Source organism: Peromyscus eremicus, chromosome 1 (genome assembly GCF_949786415.1).
Source record: "Peromyscus eremicus chromosome 1, PerEre_H2_v1, whole genome shotgun sequence".
NCBI classification, from domain to species: domain Eukaryota; kingdom Metazoa; phylum Chordata; class Mammalia; order Rodentia; family Cricetidae; genus Peromyscus; species Peromyscus eremicus.
The window spans coordinates 16767248-16783730 of NC_081416.1; the positions used below are offsets into that span (position 1 = coordinate 16767248).

The window sequence follows — 16483 nt, forward strand, 5'->3', positions numbered from 1 at the left end:
GAAAGCTGCATGCTCAGTGCTCCTCTTAGATATGTGGCACCCATGCCTGCTGATAACTCTCCAAGGAGGCTCAGCAGCTTCGGAGTTCAATGTCTCCCTGGTGATTTAGGAAGGTGGCAATCCCCTTGTGTACACTCATCTATCAGTAACCACAGGTTTTAAAGCTATACAAAAATTGATTGGGACTCTTCTGCACTTTACCAACCTTATTCATTAGTAAAGACACTGATTTTTAACCCACACTGAAAACCTAAGTGAGTTTTCTGTAATAATACTTGAAAGTTACGCGTACTAACAATGCTTAGCAAATATCCCAAAATATATCGATTCTTACCTCAATATCTTGTATAATTTTAGGATAAAGTGCTCTATAAAAGGAGTTGGGAGGAGCGTTCTCATCAGGAGGTTTGTTTTTGAATAGGTACTGTCCCCTAAAAAACAAACATTTACCAATGAAGATCATAAATCCATTGACAAGAAGCTTTGTAGTTTTTCAAAGTGTCCCACATATCGTCCATTAACTACCCTGGCAAGGCATGATGGTAAGATGATTTTAGGAGCCCTGTGTCAAAGTGTTAACCTCCTGGTATCTAAGGAACTTGATCAGAGTACCAACCCCTTTGGGATGTTGATAAACATAGGCTCAGAATTCATCTACTGGTTTATTAGGCTTCTGTGCATTTACTTATTTTATCATTTGATAATAATGGTAATTCTTCTGGTTAATAATCCTAACTATTACTTTTCTCTCTTGGTTCTGGGGCTTGAACCCAGAGCTGTGTGCACTTTGCTAGGTAAGTAGTTTACCACTCTACACTGTGCTATCTTTGAGCTAGCACCGGCCCCTGAGCCGAGTTGTGCCAACGTCCGAAGAAGCCTAGCGTGCTAGGAACAGCAATGCTTCTGTCAGGGTGGTCAAGATGGTAGTTAGTTATCACATGAGGCAGGCGGGGTGTGCTAGCTTAGTCCCTGGGGCTATTCCTGATCACTGTGGCAGTCCTCCAAAAGAGGCCATTCAGTTCAGTAACAAACAAAGGGACTGAAGGGATGTCAGCAGCAGGAAGGAGAGGTGAGAAGAAATGCAAAGCACACCATGCCATCTATCACGTGTGAGGTAGGAAGCTGGCTTTCGCAGGTGTGTTCCTATGTGCACACACAGATGCATGTCCTGACTTTCCTTGATTCTAGCAAGCAGCCTTTGCTAGCATCTCCTTCCTTATGACAGCATATCTCTGAATACTCACATCCCAAGCTAGATTGTTATCCAAAAAAAGCAAAAAAAAAAAAAAAAAAAAAAAAAAAAAAGGTAAATGGCAATCACTTCCTGCTGGGTAAAAAATTTCCTTCTTTATCCTGAAGTTAAGAACCCACCAAACACGGTGTGGAAGCTAGTAAAGCCCACTATGGGTGTGCTAACTGCTGTTCTCACTGGCACTGTGCCTTGCAAAGTGGAGACAGGCAGAAATGCCCCTGTGTGTAATCCTGGCACCAGAGAAATCCTGTTTTCTCTGGGCCAGTCATCCACTTGTGCCTCTATAGTGCCATTACAATATAATTAATTGTTCCGTGTCTTCAGGAGAGCTTCTCCCCTGCCCTCTCCCTATTATACACTTTGAAGATTAGTTGAGAAAATCTCCTATCAGGAAGGCAGCTGGGTCTGCTGTCTATCTTAATGCAGAAAAGAAACTCTGCAATGGAGAAGTGAAAAGAACCGTTTTTTAAAGGAGGACTGTGAAATCTGATATACCAATATAAAGAGTAAGTAAGCTACTTTGAGAAATCATTCTGGATTAACGGCATCTTGCTCTGAACAGTTTGGTTATGTAAACACTTTGCATGCAGATGAGATTTTTAACTATTGTTTCCAGTGCCCACCATTCCTGAGATTCTTGTCTTCCTTCAGTCTCTGCTGTCCTAGGAGTTCTCCAGGATTTTCTTCCCATTCAATGTATTTCCTCTGTAGCCCCAGGAAATCAGATTCAAATGAATCTCTAATCTTATTTTCTACCCCACTGTCTTTACCATGCCTTACAAACGTATATTAATTTCTCCAATCAACGATGCTACAAAGGAATGGCTAGATATTGAGAACTGGCTTCTCAGTCTGTATCTGTTTTAAGTCAAAATCTTTTATGGTGTATGTTCTTTGACAACAGGGACCACTTCTATGCAAAATGTCTGATACCTATGAGAATGTGAGTGCATGATAAATGTGAAATATTAAATTTAGAAAGTTATCATAAAATGTGATCTCCTGATTAAGAAAATGGACTTTCCCCAAGTTGTCCTTTATCATACTTTTAAGAGTTACCATTACTGAATAGAGAGCATTATCTAGTGTTATTTAAGAGAGAAAACTGCAAAGTTCATGTCCTAGGGGCAAACTGTCAAATCTATCTAGGTATGAAATATAACAGCAGAGTGGAAGTGAGATCTTGGTGCCTCAGTCACTCTACGAAGACCATATTTATATACTTGTACACTTTTGAAAGGAAGAAATTGGAGGCACTTTCAAAGACACCCATATGGGGAAAGGAACAGCACAGAACAGCTTTAACACAGAGGCTTGGTAAAGATTAACTTCAAAAACGGATAATGAGCTGGGCTCAGTGGCGCATGCCTTTAATCCTAACACTCAGGAGGCAGAGGCAAGAGGGTCTTCGTGAGTTTGAGGCCAGCCTGGTCTACAGAGTGAGTTCTAGGACAGCCAGGGCTACATAGAAAGATCCTATCTTAAAAAAAGGAAAGAAAGGAAGGAAGGAAATGAGAAATTGTTCATAAATAATTTCTTCTGAAGAAGGGAGAATTTAGCACATTCCTGTAATCCTAGCACTCACTGAGGCTGGAGGCTTGAGAGCAACCTGGGCTATGAAGCAAGGCCCTATCTCAACACCACGACCACCCAAACATAAAGGCAATAAACAAAAGAGGGAGAACAGCTGTCACCCAAAGACACTAAGCAGGCATTCACAGAGCACACAAGTATTTGCATTTACTACTTCACGGGACTATAACAAGTTATATCAAATTCCATCAATGTGACAGAGACAAGGGAATCTGGTCATAAAGCTGGATAACTTGCAAAGCGTGTGGGGGATTTCTGAGGTTGAAGAGAGGGAAACAGTGGCCCTAACCACACAAAGACACCTCAGCTCCATCTTCGAGGACCTTTTAAAAGGCTAAAAAGTGGACTGGGATTTAACTCAGGGGTAGAATACTTGCCTAACAGATACAAAACCCCCAGTTTGATTCCAGGTACCACAGAAATTATTTAATAAAAAATAAAGACCAAAATCCTATCTTTTTAATGGTGGTTTTGTTACTGTCTTTATAACCGACATAAAAGACCCCATGGTTTAGGACCAACCCTAAACAAAAGTCTGCTTTTACGCTGCATTTATACACGCACACATCTTAGAAGCTCCACTCCTGCCTTCAGAACACGCTGCTGTCATTTACAGTACAAATGGAAACAAGTGTATTTTAACAGTGCACGAAATCCTTTCAGCTAAGAAGTGAGTTTTGAAAACTGTTATTTAAAGCCTGAATTATCTGGAGGAGAGTTTCTTTGCTTTCCTGAAGGATAGAGACATCTTTTCAGACACCCTAAAATGTCCCCAAGTATGCAGCTGTGTGCTCCATTTCTAAAGCTGGTCTCAGACTCAGCAAAATGATGGACTCTGAATGCCATATATGCTAACTATCAGAGTATGACGTCAGTAAGCAAAGGCAGTTTCTACTTTCCTACACAGTAAGGAAGGATAGGAAAAACATCTGCAAGGAAAAAAAAATAGGAAAAAATATCAATAAGCTCTGGATTATAGTCATATAGCAAGAAGATTGCTAGCATTTGGATCCTTGACCTGGGATTTAAGAGTAAAGGTTTTTAAGTCTTCCTAATAGCTCAAATGACAGAGATCTTCGAAGTATTTGCCATAACCCTCAGAGGTCAACATATTCATGAGCCCATGAATTTCAAGGATACAAAAGCAAGAGAGCCAAGCATAATTTTATAAAAAGTCTAAGGAAGGTTGATCTGTGATTATTTATCTCTCTCTTTCCTGCCTCACCTTCCTTACTTGCTAGGATTACAGGTATGGACCACCATGCCTACCCAGCTAAATGAAGATTTATTTTTTGTTTGTAGTGCTGAGGCCTGAACCCAAAGCCTTGTATATATCCATAATGCAGAAACCTGCAGCCCCTGACTATTTCTAAGCTTGTTTTGACACAGGGTCAGGCTACAGAGCATACGTGGCCTCATCCTTGTTAACCTCCTTCCTTCTGCTTGGAAAGGCAGGTGTAGACTATCATATCCAGCTTTCTTTAGTAATCTTAATTATTTGAGGTTGTAGAACTACAGACAAAAAACAGGCCCCTGTGCCCCCAAAAAAAGTTAACTTTGAAGGCAATCATTGGGCACACACACACCCATTATCATTTTTAATCAAATATACTTAATAACTTACTTAATTAAGTATTCATAGCTGACTTTCTTATAGTGACATTCTAGACACACACTCTGAGGTAAAACTCTAAAAAGAAAATATCTCCAGAAGTTTTAATGAGGTAGTGCCACTGTGTTCAGAGAACAATGCCACTGGAAAGTCACTCAGGCTGCTGACTACATAAGGCCTTAGGGGAGTCAGAATTAAACACGCAAATCTAAAGAAACATACAAGTTTTAAGAAGAAACAGTGTTTTATACTAAATACCATTTTTCATTCTTTTTGGTAGCTAATAGTTTTACTTTACTTGGGCATAAAAATTCATTTTTGATTGTAAAAGTAATAAGACACTAGAAGTGGGGACTAAATACAGGAAGTCTACCAAAGGAGAGCAATTCCATTTTCCCCAGAAGAGGAGGAAGCAGGAGTAGATACTTCTACCTCATTCAAAGCTACCCTACCTGCCTTAAAAAATGCCCCTTGGCCTTTTTGCAGAGCCCCAATTTCTGTTCAGAGAGCAGAATGCTTTAATCAGGAGGTGGTCAGTTTTCCTTTGCAAAGCAGTATTAACAAGATATGTCATTTAATGATTGAATGGTCAGAGAAAAACTGTTGAGCAGATGCACATTCTCTTATAGTTTTAGCTACAAATCAGCACAGTAACTATAACTGATGTGAAGTGGCCACCCTGGCTCCCAACACTCCGCAGTGCTCAGCGGCCCTGCGTGGGAGCGCTGTGGGAGAGGAAGGGGAAAGGCTCACCACCCTCTGCGCTCTGCCAGGCCTCTCCACAGAGAGTCTGTCCTGACCATTCTCTCGATGAGCTTCTTCCACAGCATGCCGTCCGACGTCACACGGTACCACTCCTTGCACACAAGCTCAGCAGCACACAGTGATTTGGCGTCCAAGTATGACAGAATGTTCTCAGCAATATGGTCCAGACCCCGTGCTTTGGTGAGGGGAGGAAGGAAGCACAGAAAAAGAACAGAGGGGGTGCTGAGCAATTTTTCACAGAAAGCCCTTTAGAAACAGCACATGCTGTGTGATGAAGGCACGCTACTGTCCCTAGTGTGGCCCAGTTTCTTTCCCAAGCAGAGACTTGGGTAAAATGAGTGTCAATATTTTTTCCATAGGTTACAGAAATGAACAGTATTTTCCATCTTCTGTTAGATAAGGAAGTTAAAGCTAACAACCAGCAAACCCCTCAAGACATTAAAAATAAAAAGGAGTCCAGAAAACAGTTCACATCTATCTATATGGATTTCAACACTAGGGGATGTTCTACGGATGGCATCTCAAACTCTGTGATTCAGACCCCCCGAAATCTTGATATTAGGTCCATTTCTCATTCTGCTTCTATTACTGCTGCGGTTCCAAAGCTATCCAATGAAAGAAATACCCTTAACTGTACTGGGGAGAGGCAGCACACCAGACTGCGGGGGGTGGGGGGGGGTGGGGGGTGGGGGGTGGGGATACGGGTGTGTAGACAGGAGGGGGGTAGACACAGCTCCAGGAGCATCCTGAGAGAACGCACAGGGATATTACAGTTCACAGACGAGCTCCACTGCGTGTGTTAACACACACACACACACACACACACACACACACACACACACACTATTTTACTGCTATAAAACCTAAGTGACAGTTGATCAAAAATGAAAACAAACAAACAAACAAACAATCTTGCCAATAGATAAGTTGGGTAGCATTTCAGAGGAAGTCATGGCACGGTGATCTGGGGTGATGGGACTGAATGTGCTCTCCAATGAAAGCTCTCTACCACCCAAATAAGTATCCAAGTCTCAGTGGAAAAGAGCCTGTCAAACAGGATGACTACCCTAACAACATTTCTTGTCAGTGCTGTTCCAAGTTCACAGCTCAGACAAAAACATTCAAAATTATTAAACTTTGAGGTTTTCTGAAGGCTCAAAAGAGATGGGAAGGAGTCATACATACATCCTGTCTTCTGCAGGCATGAACTGAGAAGGGCCAACGACATGCATGCGGTTTCCCCTGAATCATATGGAGACACACTTGGATGCCATTAGCAACAATCCAAATATGCTTATTAAACATTATTCTAATTATAAAAACTGTATGGATATCTGTCACGTTTTCCAGCAGACTTGGGGAAGAAAGCTTTAAATGGATCTTGTTTGGCTGGCATCACATGTTCATATTTAAGCATAAGCAGATGGAGGCATCCATCACCTAATTCTTATTAAAGGAATGACTATAAGCCAATTAAAGATATAATAAATAGTTTTTCATACAAAATACAATGATGGCATGTTTCCTGAATCTTTATATTCAAACTTTCTACAACATCAGAAGTTTCCAAAAGGCATTCTTATATTTTTAATGGCTGCCATCAAATTGCTCCTGATCTTTTACAATGTACCAGTAATAAGTCGCTGGAAGTAATTTCACCTAACACTCCAAACAAAACCATTACATTAATGGATTATAGGCAATTTTTGAAGTAGTTTGGTTTACTAAATGCAGCCAGATGGTGTAGGTTTAGAAATTTAAATGGCTGTTAAGCACTGGACGTGATTTAATACCGGATAGCCTGGTCAGCAGATACACACCAGGGATCAGTATTAGGCATAATACATTGGTCCAATCGACTCTGGTTCAATTCTTAGCGGCTAAGTTTAAGACAGTAACATGTCTCAATGATTGGGAAGGAAGCAGCAATAGGTACATTCAGTTTGTTTGTACAAGGAAAACTGTTTGCCTATGGCTAGAAAAAAATCCAGATGTTATAAGGGGCAAACGTTTATTCTATTTGGCAAAGGATACAGATACAATTTGTTTTAAAGTAAGTACTTGTAATATACAAATAAGCATTTCTTTAATTTTAAAAGGTAATTTATTTTAAGTTTAGAAAAACAAAATTTTAAGAAACAGCTGGCAAGAATTAAGCAAGGTAATAGTTTGTAGTCCTGAGAAGGCTACCAGATAGTACATTATTCTTAGAAGAGAGCTTGCCAGCATGCGTCCAAAGCCTTCTAAAAATGAAGCTGGGGGTGGGGGTGCACAGCTAGAGTCCCAGGAGGAGGAGGCTGGAGGAATGGTCAAAGTTCAAGGCCAATCCAAGTTACAAAGGAAGAGCCTGCCTCAGGAGGAGGAGGAGGAGGAGGAGGAGGAGGAGGAGGAGGGGGAGGAGGAGGAGGAGGAGGAGGAGGAGAAAGCCTTCAAAAAGCTCCTGCTTCAAGGCAGCAGGTGAAGGTTAGTGGCTGAGGGCTTGTTGGCATGTGGGAAGCACTGGATTCAATTTCCAACACACCCATAAAACAACAAGCAATAACAACCAAAACAAAAAATCCCAAACAACCAAAACAAACAAACAAATTAAACCACACTGAAACACCTCATATTCTTTAATGCAGCAATTCTATTTGGGTGTTTTTCTTCTGAGGCTGTCTGGAATATTAATGCACAAGCATGTCCACCATGATATACTTTATGTGGGAAAAAATGACGAGTGAGGGGTTAAATAATGTGTTCAGACCATTGCAAAAAGTACTACAGGAAGTAAAATCTTTTAAAAGAACACACTCTTAAGAAAATATACCTTAACATATTTAATAAAAGTATACTAGGAGAATATATTAAGTTTTAAAAGACAGACCCCAGATCTATAGGGACATAAACACATGATCAGAACTTTATATATATGTACATATACATACATATACACATATGAACAAAGGGCTCTCTGTGTGGTAGAGTTCTGGGCAATTATATTTTTTACTCTGTGTGTATGTGTGTGTTCACATATGTGTGCATGGAGGCCAGTGAGCCCCAGGGATTGCCTACATCTGCCTCCTCAGGGCTGGAAGTACAAACACATCCCCCTCTCCCAGCTTTCTTATATAGGCTCTGAGGATCAGACTCATGTCCTTAGGCCTGCATTGCTAACACTTTACTGGCTGAGCTGTCTTTCCAGTCTTTTCTTTTTTTTTTTTTTTTGTATTTTCTAAATTTCATAACCATCAAAAGCAGTCAAAATAGAAAAACACCCCCAAACAAGACCTGACAGTGTAGTTAACAGCAAGTGTATAACTATTTTCCTAATAAATGTGTAGCCCATATAAGAACTTCATATTTCCCATGCTTTGCAGTGTTCTAGATTACCATTCAAGAAGTGGGTAGGGCACTCTGGGGATGTTACTTAGTGACAGAGTGCTTATCTAGTTTGCACAAGAATAGAGGTTCATGTCCCATTAACACTCCTCCCCCAACCCCATTGGGGATATAGGTCAGTAGCAATGTTTGTCCTCTATGAACAAGATCCTGGTTTGATCTACGGAAAAAAACTCTGGCATCCTCTCAAGTATCTCGTGTGTGTGTGTGTGTGTGTGTATGACATATCAAGTAATTCATATAACATTCTTCCAAAAATATTAAAAAAAATTAATTCTTATAATTCAAGTATTCTGTTCTGGGTTGTAGTAGAAGCTGATGCAGGAGGATTGCGAGTTTTTAGCTAGCCTGAGCTAGGTAGAGATAGTCTGTCTCAAGCAAACAAACAAACCAACAAACAAACATTTTTGTTGCTAAAATTCCCATAATTTCCCTAGTACATGAAATAAATGGAAAACAAAACACATTGTAAAAGTCATATCTCAAATCAGGGAACACTTAAGGGAAAAAAACAAAACAAAACCAGATTTGGAACTGCATATAGGTTAAACAAACAAAAAAAAAAAAAAAAAAAAAAAAAAAAGGCTGAACAGAAGGACATAAGACAAAGAGACAAAGTAAAATGGAATTTAATTTTTGTACTTTGGTTTGTCTTTTTCTTTTTTTGAGACAGGGTTTATCTTTGTAACAGCCCTGGCTGTCCTGAAACTCAGTTTGTAAACCAGGCTGGCCTCGAACTCACAGAGATCCGCCAGTCTCTGCCTCCCGAGTGCTGGGATTGAAGGGGTGCGCTACACCTGGTGGTTGTTCTTGTATTAGACAAAGAAGGGTTAATCAGTGACTTGGCATGTAACTATCAAACCAAATAAATTTTAAAAAGAGAAATGTAGCCAGGAGTGTTATGTTACACTTGTGATCCAAGAACTTTCAATGCCAAGGTAGAAGGATGGCTGTGAGTTTGAGGCACAGCTTGTCTACACAGTGAATTTGAGGCTAACTTGGGGTTATGGAGTGAAACCCTCTCTCTGTCCTCTCCTCTCTCCCCGCACCCCCCTTGTCTCTCTCAAAGGGAGGAGGGTAAGGCTGAAGATTCAGTTCCATTACTGCTGTAGCAAATTAACGCAGACTTGACAAGGAAACGTCCACATACCTGGCAGGGCAGTTATGAAATCCCTCTGCAGCATAGGCTTTAGATAGGAGTTGATGTGCCCATGCTGGTAATGACACATCTGGGATATAAGGTGCTCTACAAACTCCACTTGATCAGACTCTGACCACTGCTCAAAATACTTGACACACAGTTCCTTTTCCTTCTCATAGCTCGCTGAGAGTTTCCGCTGCTTGGGCACAATCATACTGGAAGTGCCATTGGCAAGTTTTGTCTATAGGAAGGGAGGAATTAAAAGAAACATGTAACCGCAAGCATTGAAAATGGGGGCAATAGTCTAATTTTCTGGTCTGGTATGCTAACTTGTATCTTTACAAGTGAGTTATTCTTGTTAGATTTACAGTACTTGGGTATTTGTGAACCATAATTATGTGGAAAGCCTTACAAATACCAGAGTAAGGCGGTAAATCAGGAATACTGCAGGAAGACCAAGTATCCATTTCTAAAGGTTCACAGACATTCTTAATTTATGGCGATGCACAGTTGGAAACTGAAAGCCAGAAGTATATAATTATTACTAGCAAGCAAAAAAGTTAATTTGCTCTTTCTTGTATGTAGCCGTTACCGGACATTTAGATAATTACTTCTTCACACTTACTTTTTAATAGTCAAATAAGAAGTCTTCCATGCAAAGAAAGACCAATGAATATTTACAGTTCTCATAGTATCTTTGCAGATAAAGCCTAATAACTCATAGGCTCAAGTTAACATTTTCTTTCCCAAATTCCCATCTTCATGGTTATAAAAAGCGTGCTATAGTTTTTAATAACTAAGTCATTTAATAAGTATGTACCGAGTATCTACAATGTATCTAACACTGTTCTAGGTGCTAGGAATAAAATAATGAACAAAACCAGCAAAGAATCATCAGGAACATATATTCTAGTTTAAGAGGCACATATCACTTATGATTGCAAGTAGCACCACCAAGAAAAGCAGAGTAAAATAATTTCTGGATTATACAAGGGCCGGAGAAAAGACTTAGTCGGTGAAGGTACTTGCCACCATGCCTGATGACCTGAGTTGACCCCTGGAACCCACATGGTGGAAGGAATGAACCAACTACTACAAGCTGTCCTGACCTCCACACATGCTCTGTGGAATGTGTGCGCATGTGCACACATATACAATAAATACATGTAAGAAAGAACAGGAAGGGGGAGTATGTTATCATGGCAGGCAAAATTCTAAGATGGTTCCATGAAGATTCTCATTACAGAGTACACACGCTTTGTGGATCTCTGTGAGTTTGAGACCAGCCTGTCTACATAGTGAGTTCCCGGCCAGTCAGGTCCACATAGTCAGACCTGGTCTTAGAAAGAATTACACACATACCTCCCCTTAGAGCTAACACTATTGTAGGTGCTGTTATGCTTAAAATAAGGACACAATCAGTTGAACTTAAGAGAGATTACTAATTGGAAAGTGTAGTGCACACGTGTAATTCCAGCACTCAGGAAGCTGAGGCAGGGTTACAAGTTCAAGGCCAGTTTGCGTTACATAGTAAGTCCCAAGCTGGCCATATAAAAATTATACATTTTTTTTTTCAATAAGTAGTACCTAGGTACACAGGGTCTTCAGAGAGTTTTAAAGGCGGACATGGGTATGGAGAATGTGATCAGATGCTCAGCGCTAAGAACAGCCTCCATGGATAAGCACTGAGGAAATCATGACTCTAGTTTTACTGTAACAGCAAGGACTGGTCTGCCACCAGGAATACAGTGTGAGGATTTCCCCAGGAGCTTCTAGGTAAGAACTTGACTAGACAATACACTGATGACACCTGGTGACACCTGAACAGAGAACACACCCTGCTGGATCAGACTCCCCAGCTCTAGAAGTGTGAGCTAATGGAGAGGTGTTTTGGAACTTGCCAAGTTCATGATGTTATGCAGAAACTTAAAAAGTAATGTAATTGCTTAACTCTCCCTGGTTACAGACAGTTTTCCTAAGAGGGTGATAGTTGAACTTAACATTTTGTTACAGAGGGGAAGAGTAAGCTAGGTGGTGGGAATTTTGAGAGCACAGGGTCTGGGAGGCAGCATTCTGTCTGGCATGCTAAGAACCCTAAAAGAGTAGTCAAAGAGATCACTGGGGAAGTAGTCTGAGCCATGCCATCCAGTCCGTTTAGGTGATGACAGCTGACTTCCATACATGTGCTCATTAACTCCCACGGGGAGCCATGCATGCTGCAGCAGCCAGCAGGACTGAGGGAACCTGGTAACTCTCCTGTTGGAACTAAGCTTCAGTCAAGGTTTTCTTATGCTTTCAATGACCAGATCCTAAGTGGGTCTTAAAACACTGGGTCATTAGAAATACGTCTTGACCAAGTGCTCAGGGGGACTCTGGCAGCTCCTACTTTGTAGTTACCGCCCTTCACGTGAGTGTTTCCTTAGGAAGAAGACATGTACCTGAGACCCACTGTCACTTCAAATGGTACCATCCTGGTCATAACCCCATGCTATACTGTTTTAGAGCTGCGGCCCTGGACTTAGAAGACTTACTAACCCCCTCTTCTGTGTCTGCTCCCCTCATCTGTAAAACAGGAGTAATAGAAACAACTTCACTGGAATTTTGTGCGAGGAAAGGCTGTAACAAGCTTGTTTCTGAGTTACACTTAGGGAGGTGTTTATAACCCTACCTCTACCCATGCTGAGGATCAAACCAAGTGCCTCCACACAGGCTTGGGCAAGCACTCTACCACTGAGGCTACATGCTCAGCCCCACATCAAATTTCGTAATAAACACTGTTTGTTAGAGCTGGGGTTCCCCCCTACTTTTGAAAGCACACCTTCCTTTCTTAGTTCAGTTTCAGTAAATACACACACAGTTTCTTTTTTAGCTTCGTTTCAGTAACTTTAGTGTACATGGGGGATAACACTAAGTGCAGAGAACAGTGGTCCATCACAGAGCTGACGGACCAGGAGCAGGGGAGCACATCATTGTGACCCCATGTGTCCCTTTTGTTGTCACCCGCCATCCTCAGAGGAACCATGCTTTCACTTCACTTTTGGGACAGGGTCTTATTATGAAGCCCAGGCTAGCTTCAAAGATGTGGCATTCCTTCTGTCTCAGCCTCCAGACTGTTGGAATTAGAGGTATGCCACCACACCCAGCTGAAATTTTTGAAATAATCTGCTTATGTAACTTACCACAGCTTAAAAAGAAATTGAAAAATACAAGAAAACTCCACACAACATTTAGGAAAAAAATTGACAAATGTTTAATATCCATAAACTAAAAACCTTGCTGAGAGAATATTTATTTAGAAACAGGGTCTCATTATGTAGTCCTGGCTGTCTTGAAATTTACTATGTAGACCAGGCTGTCCTCGAACTCACAGAGATCCACCTGCTTCTGCCTCCCGGGTGCTGAGATTAAAGGTTTGCACCACTATGCCCTGTGGGAATGTTTTTAATATAAATAAATGGAGAGACAGATTACACTCATAACCTGGACTCAATATTGTTCATTCTTTTTAGATTGATCTATAGGGTGAATACAATATCAATCAAAACCTCAGCAGGCAAGTTGATATAGATTCTACTAATTTGTGTAGAGATGCAAAGGGACCTAAATTAAAAGATGGAAGACTCAAGACTGCAGAATTTTATTCTACTTCTTATTCCCCACAACATGTGTGTGTGTGTGTGTGTGTGTGTGTGTGTGTGTGTGTGTGTGTGTGTGTGCATGTGCAGGTGTGAGTGTGGAGGACATTTTCAAGAGTTGGTTCTCTCCTACTTACTGTAGGTTCTGAGGATCAAACTCAGATCCTTAGGTTTGTAAAGCAAGTGATTCTACCAACTGAACCATCTTTCTGCATCAAGACTACTGAATTTTAAAGCACATGCAATAATAACCAAGACAGTGTGGCTTTGATATGAGGGAAAAATGTACGTCAATCAACCAAAAGAAATTCATTGCAGCTGATTCTTTTCCCTTTCTTCCTTCCCCTGATCTCTGAGATAGGGTCTCACTATGTAGCTCATACTGGCTTTTGTACTCACGATGCTTCTGCCTTGGCTTCTCAAATGTTGGGATTATAAGCCTGTACCATCACACCCAGCACTGGCCAGTCGAATGGTGCTAGGATAATCCCATGGGGATAGGATAACTTTTTTTTTTTTTAAAAGATCAAGTGGGGTGGGGTGGGGGAAGAGAGTATAGGGAGAGACGACTGGAATTGGAGGACAAGGGGGTGGTGGTGGTGATGTGGAAACCTAGTTCAGTGGAAACTCCCTGGGATCTACGAGGGTGACCCTAGTGAGGACTCCTAGAAACGGAGGATATGGAGCCTGAACTGTCCCCCTTCTGTAACCAGACAAGGCTTACAGTGCTGGGTTTGGGACACCAATCCAGTCACAAAACCTTCAACCTACAATCTGTCCTGCCTGCAAGATGTGCTGGGGCAATGGTGGTGCAAAACTTGTGGGAGTGGCCAACCAATGACAGGTATAATTTGAGACCCACACCATAAGAGGAAGCCCATGCACAACACTGCCTGGATGACCAGGACCCAGAGGCTGGACAGCCCAGAGACTTAGGGTAGAACCCAACACAACTGGCAAAATTAAAAAAAAAAAATCAATGAAATGATGATTCCTAAAGATATTGTTATACTCGTAGATCGACGACTATCCTAGTTGTCATCAGAGAGGCTGCAGATGGGAGTGGATGGAGAGACCCACAGCCAAGCATTAACTGAAGACAGAGAGAGAGAGAGAGAGCCCAGGTTGGAGATCTTCATCAGGTCTCTCTCCTTGGAGCTCGGGGAACCCCATGGAAGGGGAGTAGGGGGAGAATTGTGGAAGCCAGAGGGGTTGAGGATACCAGGAAAGCATGGCTTTCCCTGTACTCTCTCCCTCTACCCCCCCCCCCCCGCCCCCCCACACACACCTGAGTCAACTAAGCAGGGCTCATGACTGAAGTGGCAGTCTTGGAGCCTGAATAGGTCTGTGCTAGATCCTCTGAATATGTTATGGCTGTTGTCTTGGTGTTTCGGGGAGACTCCTGACAGTGGGAGTGGGGATGTCTCTGACTCTTTTGTTTGCTGTTGGGACCCTTTTTCTCCTACTGGGTTGCTTCACCCAGCCTTGATGTGAGAGTTTGTCCCTGGTCTTATTTCATCTTGTTGCGTGGTGACATTTGTAATCTAAGAAATAAAGCTTGCCTGAAGGTCAGAGGACAGAGTCAGCCACAGAGTTAAACACAGAGGCCAGGCAGTGGTGGCACACACCTTTAATCCTAGCACTCGGGAGGCAGAGGTCCATCTGAGCTACATGAGATGGATCCAGTCTAGGACAGAAACAGAGCCAGGCAGCCGTGGCACACACCTTTAACCCCAGTATGTGGGAAACACACACGCCATTAATCTCAGCACTAGGAAGGTTGTGATAGGGTGGAGAAAGGCATATAAGGCGAGAGGAGACAGGAACTAGAGAGCTTTTCTGACGAGAACTCAGAGGCATTCAGTCAGAGGATTTGTGGAGCTGGCAAGGTGAGAAGTGGCTGTGGCTTGTTCCTTTGTCTCTCTGATCTTTCAGCATTTACCCCAATATCTGGCTCTGGGTTTTTATTATAAGACCACTTAGGATTCATGCAACATTGTTGTGCCATGTTCTGTTGATGTCCCTGGGGAGCCTGCTTTTTTCTGGGGAGAGATGGGAGGGGAGGTGTACCTGGAGGGAGGGTGTCTTAGTTTCTATTGATGCAACGAAACACCATGACCAAAAGACACGTTGGGGAGGAAAGGGTTTATTTGGCTTATACTTCAGCATTGCTGTTCATCACTGAAGGAAGTCAGGATGGAAACTCAAACAGGGCAGGATCCAGGAGGCAGGAGCTGATGCAGAGGCCATGGAGGATACTGCTTACTGGCTTGCTTCCCCTGGCTTACTCAGCCTGCTTTCTTATAGAACCCAGGAGCAGCCCCCCAGGGATGGTACCACCCACCATGGGCTGGGCCCTCCCCCACTGATCACTGAATGAGAAAATGCCTTACAGCTGGACCTCATGGAGGCATCTCCTCAGCTGAGGCTCCTTCCTCTGATGACTCTAGCTTGTGTCAAGGTGGCACATAAAACCAGCCAGTATATAGGGGACGCTACAGTTGGATGTACTGTTACGAGAGAATAAAAAATTAAAATGAGGAAAAGATTTACATATTTTATGTGTGTGTGTGTGTGTGTGTTCTAGAGTGTGTGTATGTGCACCAAGTGCTTGCAGGTATTTACAGAAATCAGAAGATGGTAGCAGACCCCTGGAAATACTGTTATAGATGGTTGTGAGACTCCTGATGTGGGTTCTGGGAACTAAACTCAGGTCCTCTGTAAGAGCAGCAAGTGCTCTTAACTGCAAGTCATCTCTCCATCCCCAAGGATAGCCTTTTAAAATAATGTTAAGCAGCTGCATATCCATACTGGTAAACAAACAAACAAACCCTGTTCCTTACACACACCACATGCAAGATTAACTTGTATACGTTCAAGTTAAAACTTTAAACTGTAAAACTTCTAGAAGAAAGAGTAGAAGTTTTTTTGTACCCTTGGGCTAGGAAAACACTTTAGAGAGATTGCAAAAGCAAAAAACTTAATAAAAGAAAGGAATTTCATAAATCAGGATGTGTATGTGTGTGTGTGTGTGTACATGCATTTGGCATGATGTTTATGGAGGTCAGAAGATAATTTCTGGGAGTCGGTCCTTTACTTCTACT

At 42.0% G+C, this 16483-nt stretch overlaps 1 protein-coding gene across 17 annotated transcripts in view; it reads right to left on the reverse strand.

Annotated features, from left to right (window-relative positions):
- Btrc (beta-transducin repeat containing E3 ubiquitin protein ligase) overlaps nucleotides 1-16483 on the reverse strand; it is a 177950-nt gene that overhangs the window by 15685 nt on the left and 145782 nt on the right. For all 17 annotated transcript variants that reach the window (XM_059257335.1, XM_059257258.1, XM_059257310.1 and 14 more), the window contains 3 exons: nucleotides 9754-9985; nucleotides 5211-5397; nucleotides 335-431 (listed from right to left, as the gene is read on the reverse strand). In XM_059257335.1, the coding sequence (XP_059113318.1) occupies nucleotides 335-431; nucleotides 5211-5397; nucleotides 9754-9985 (516 nt within the window). The remainder of the gene's footprint in view (nucleotides 1-334; nucleotides 432-5210; nucleotides 5398-9753; nucleotides 9986-16483) is intronic.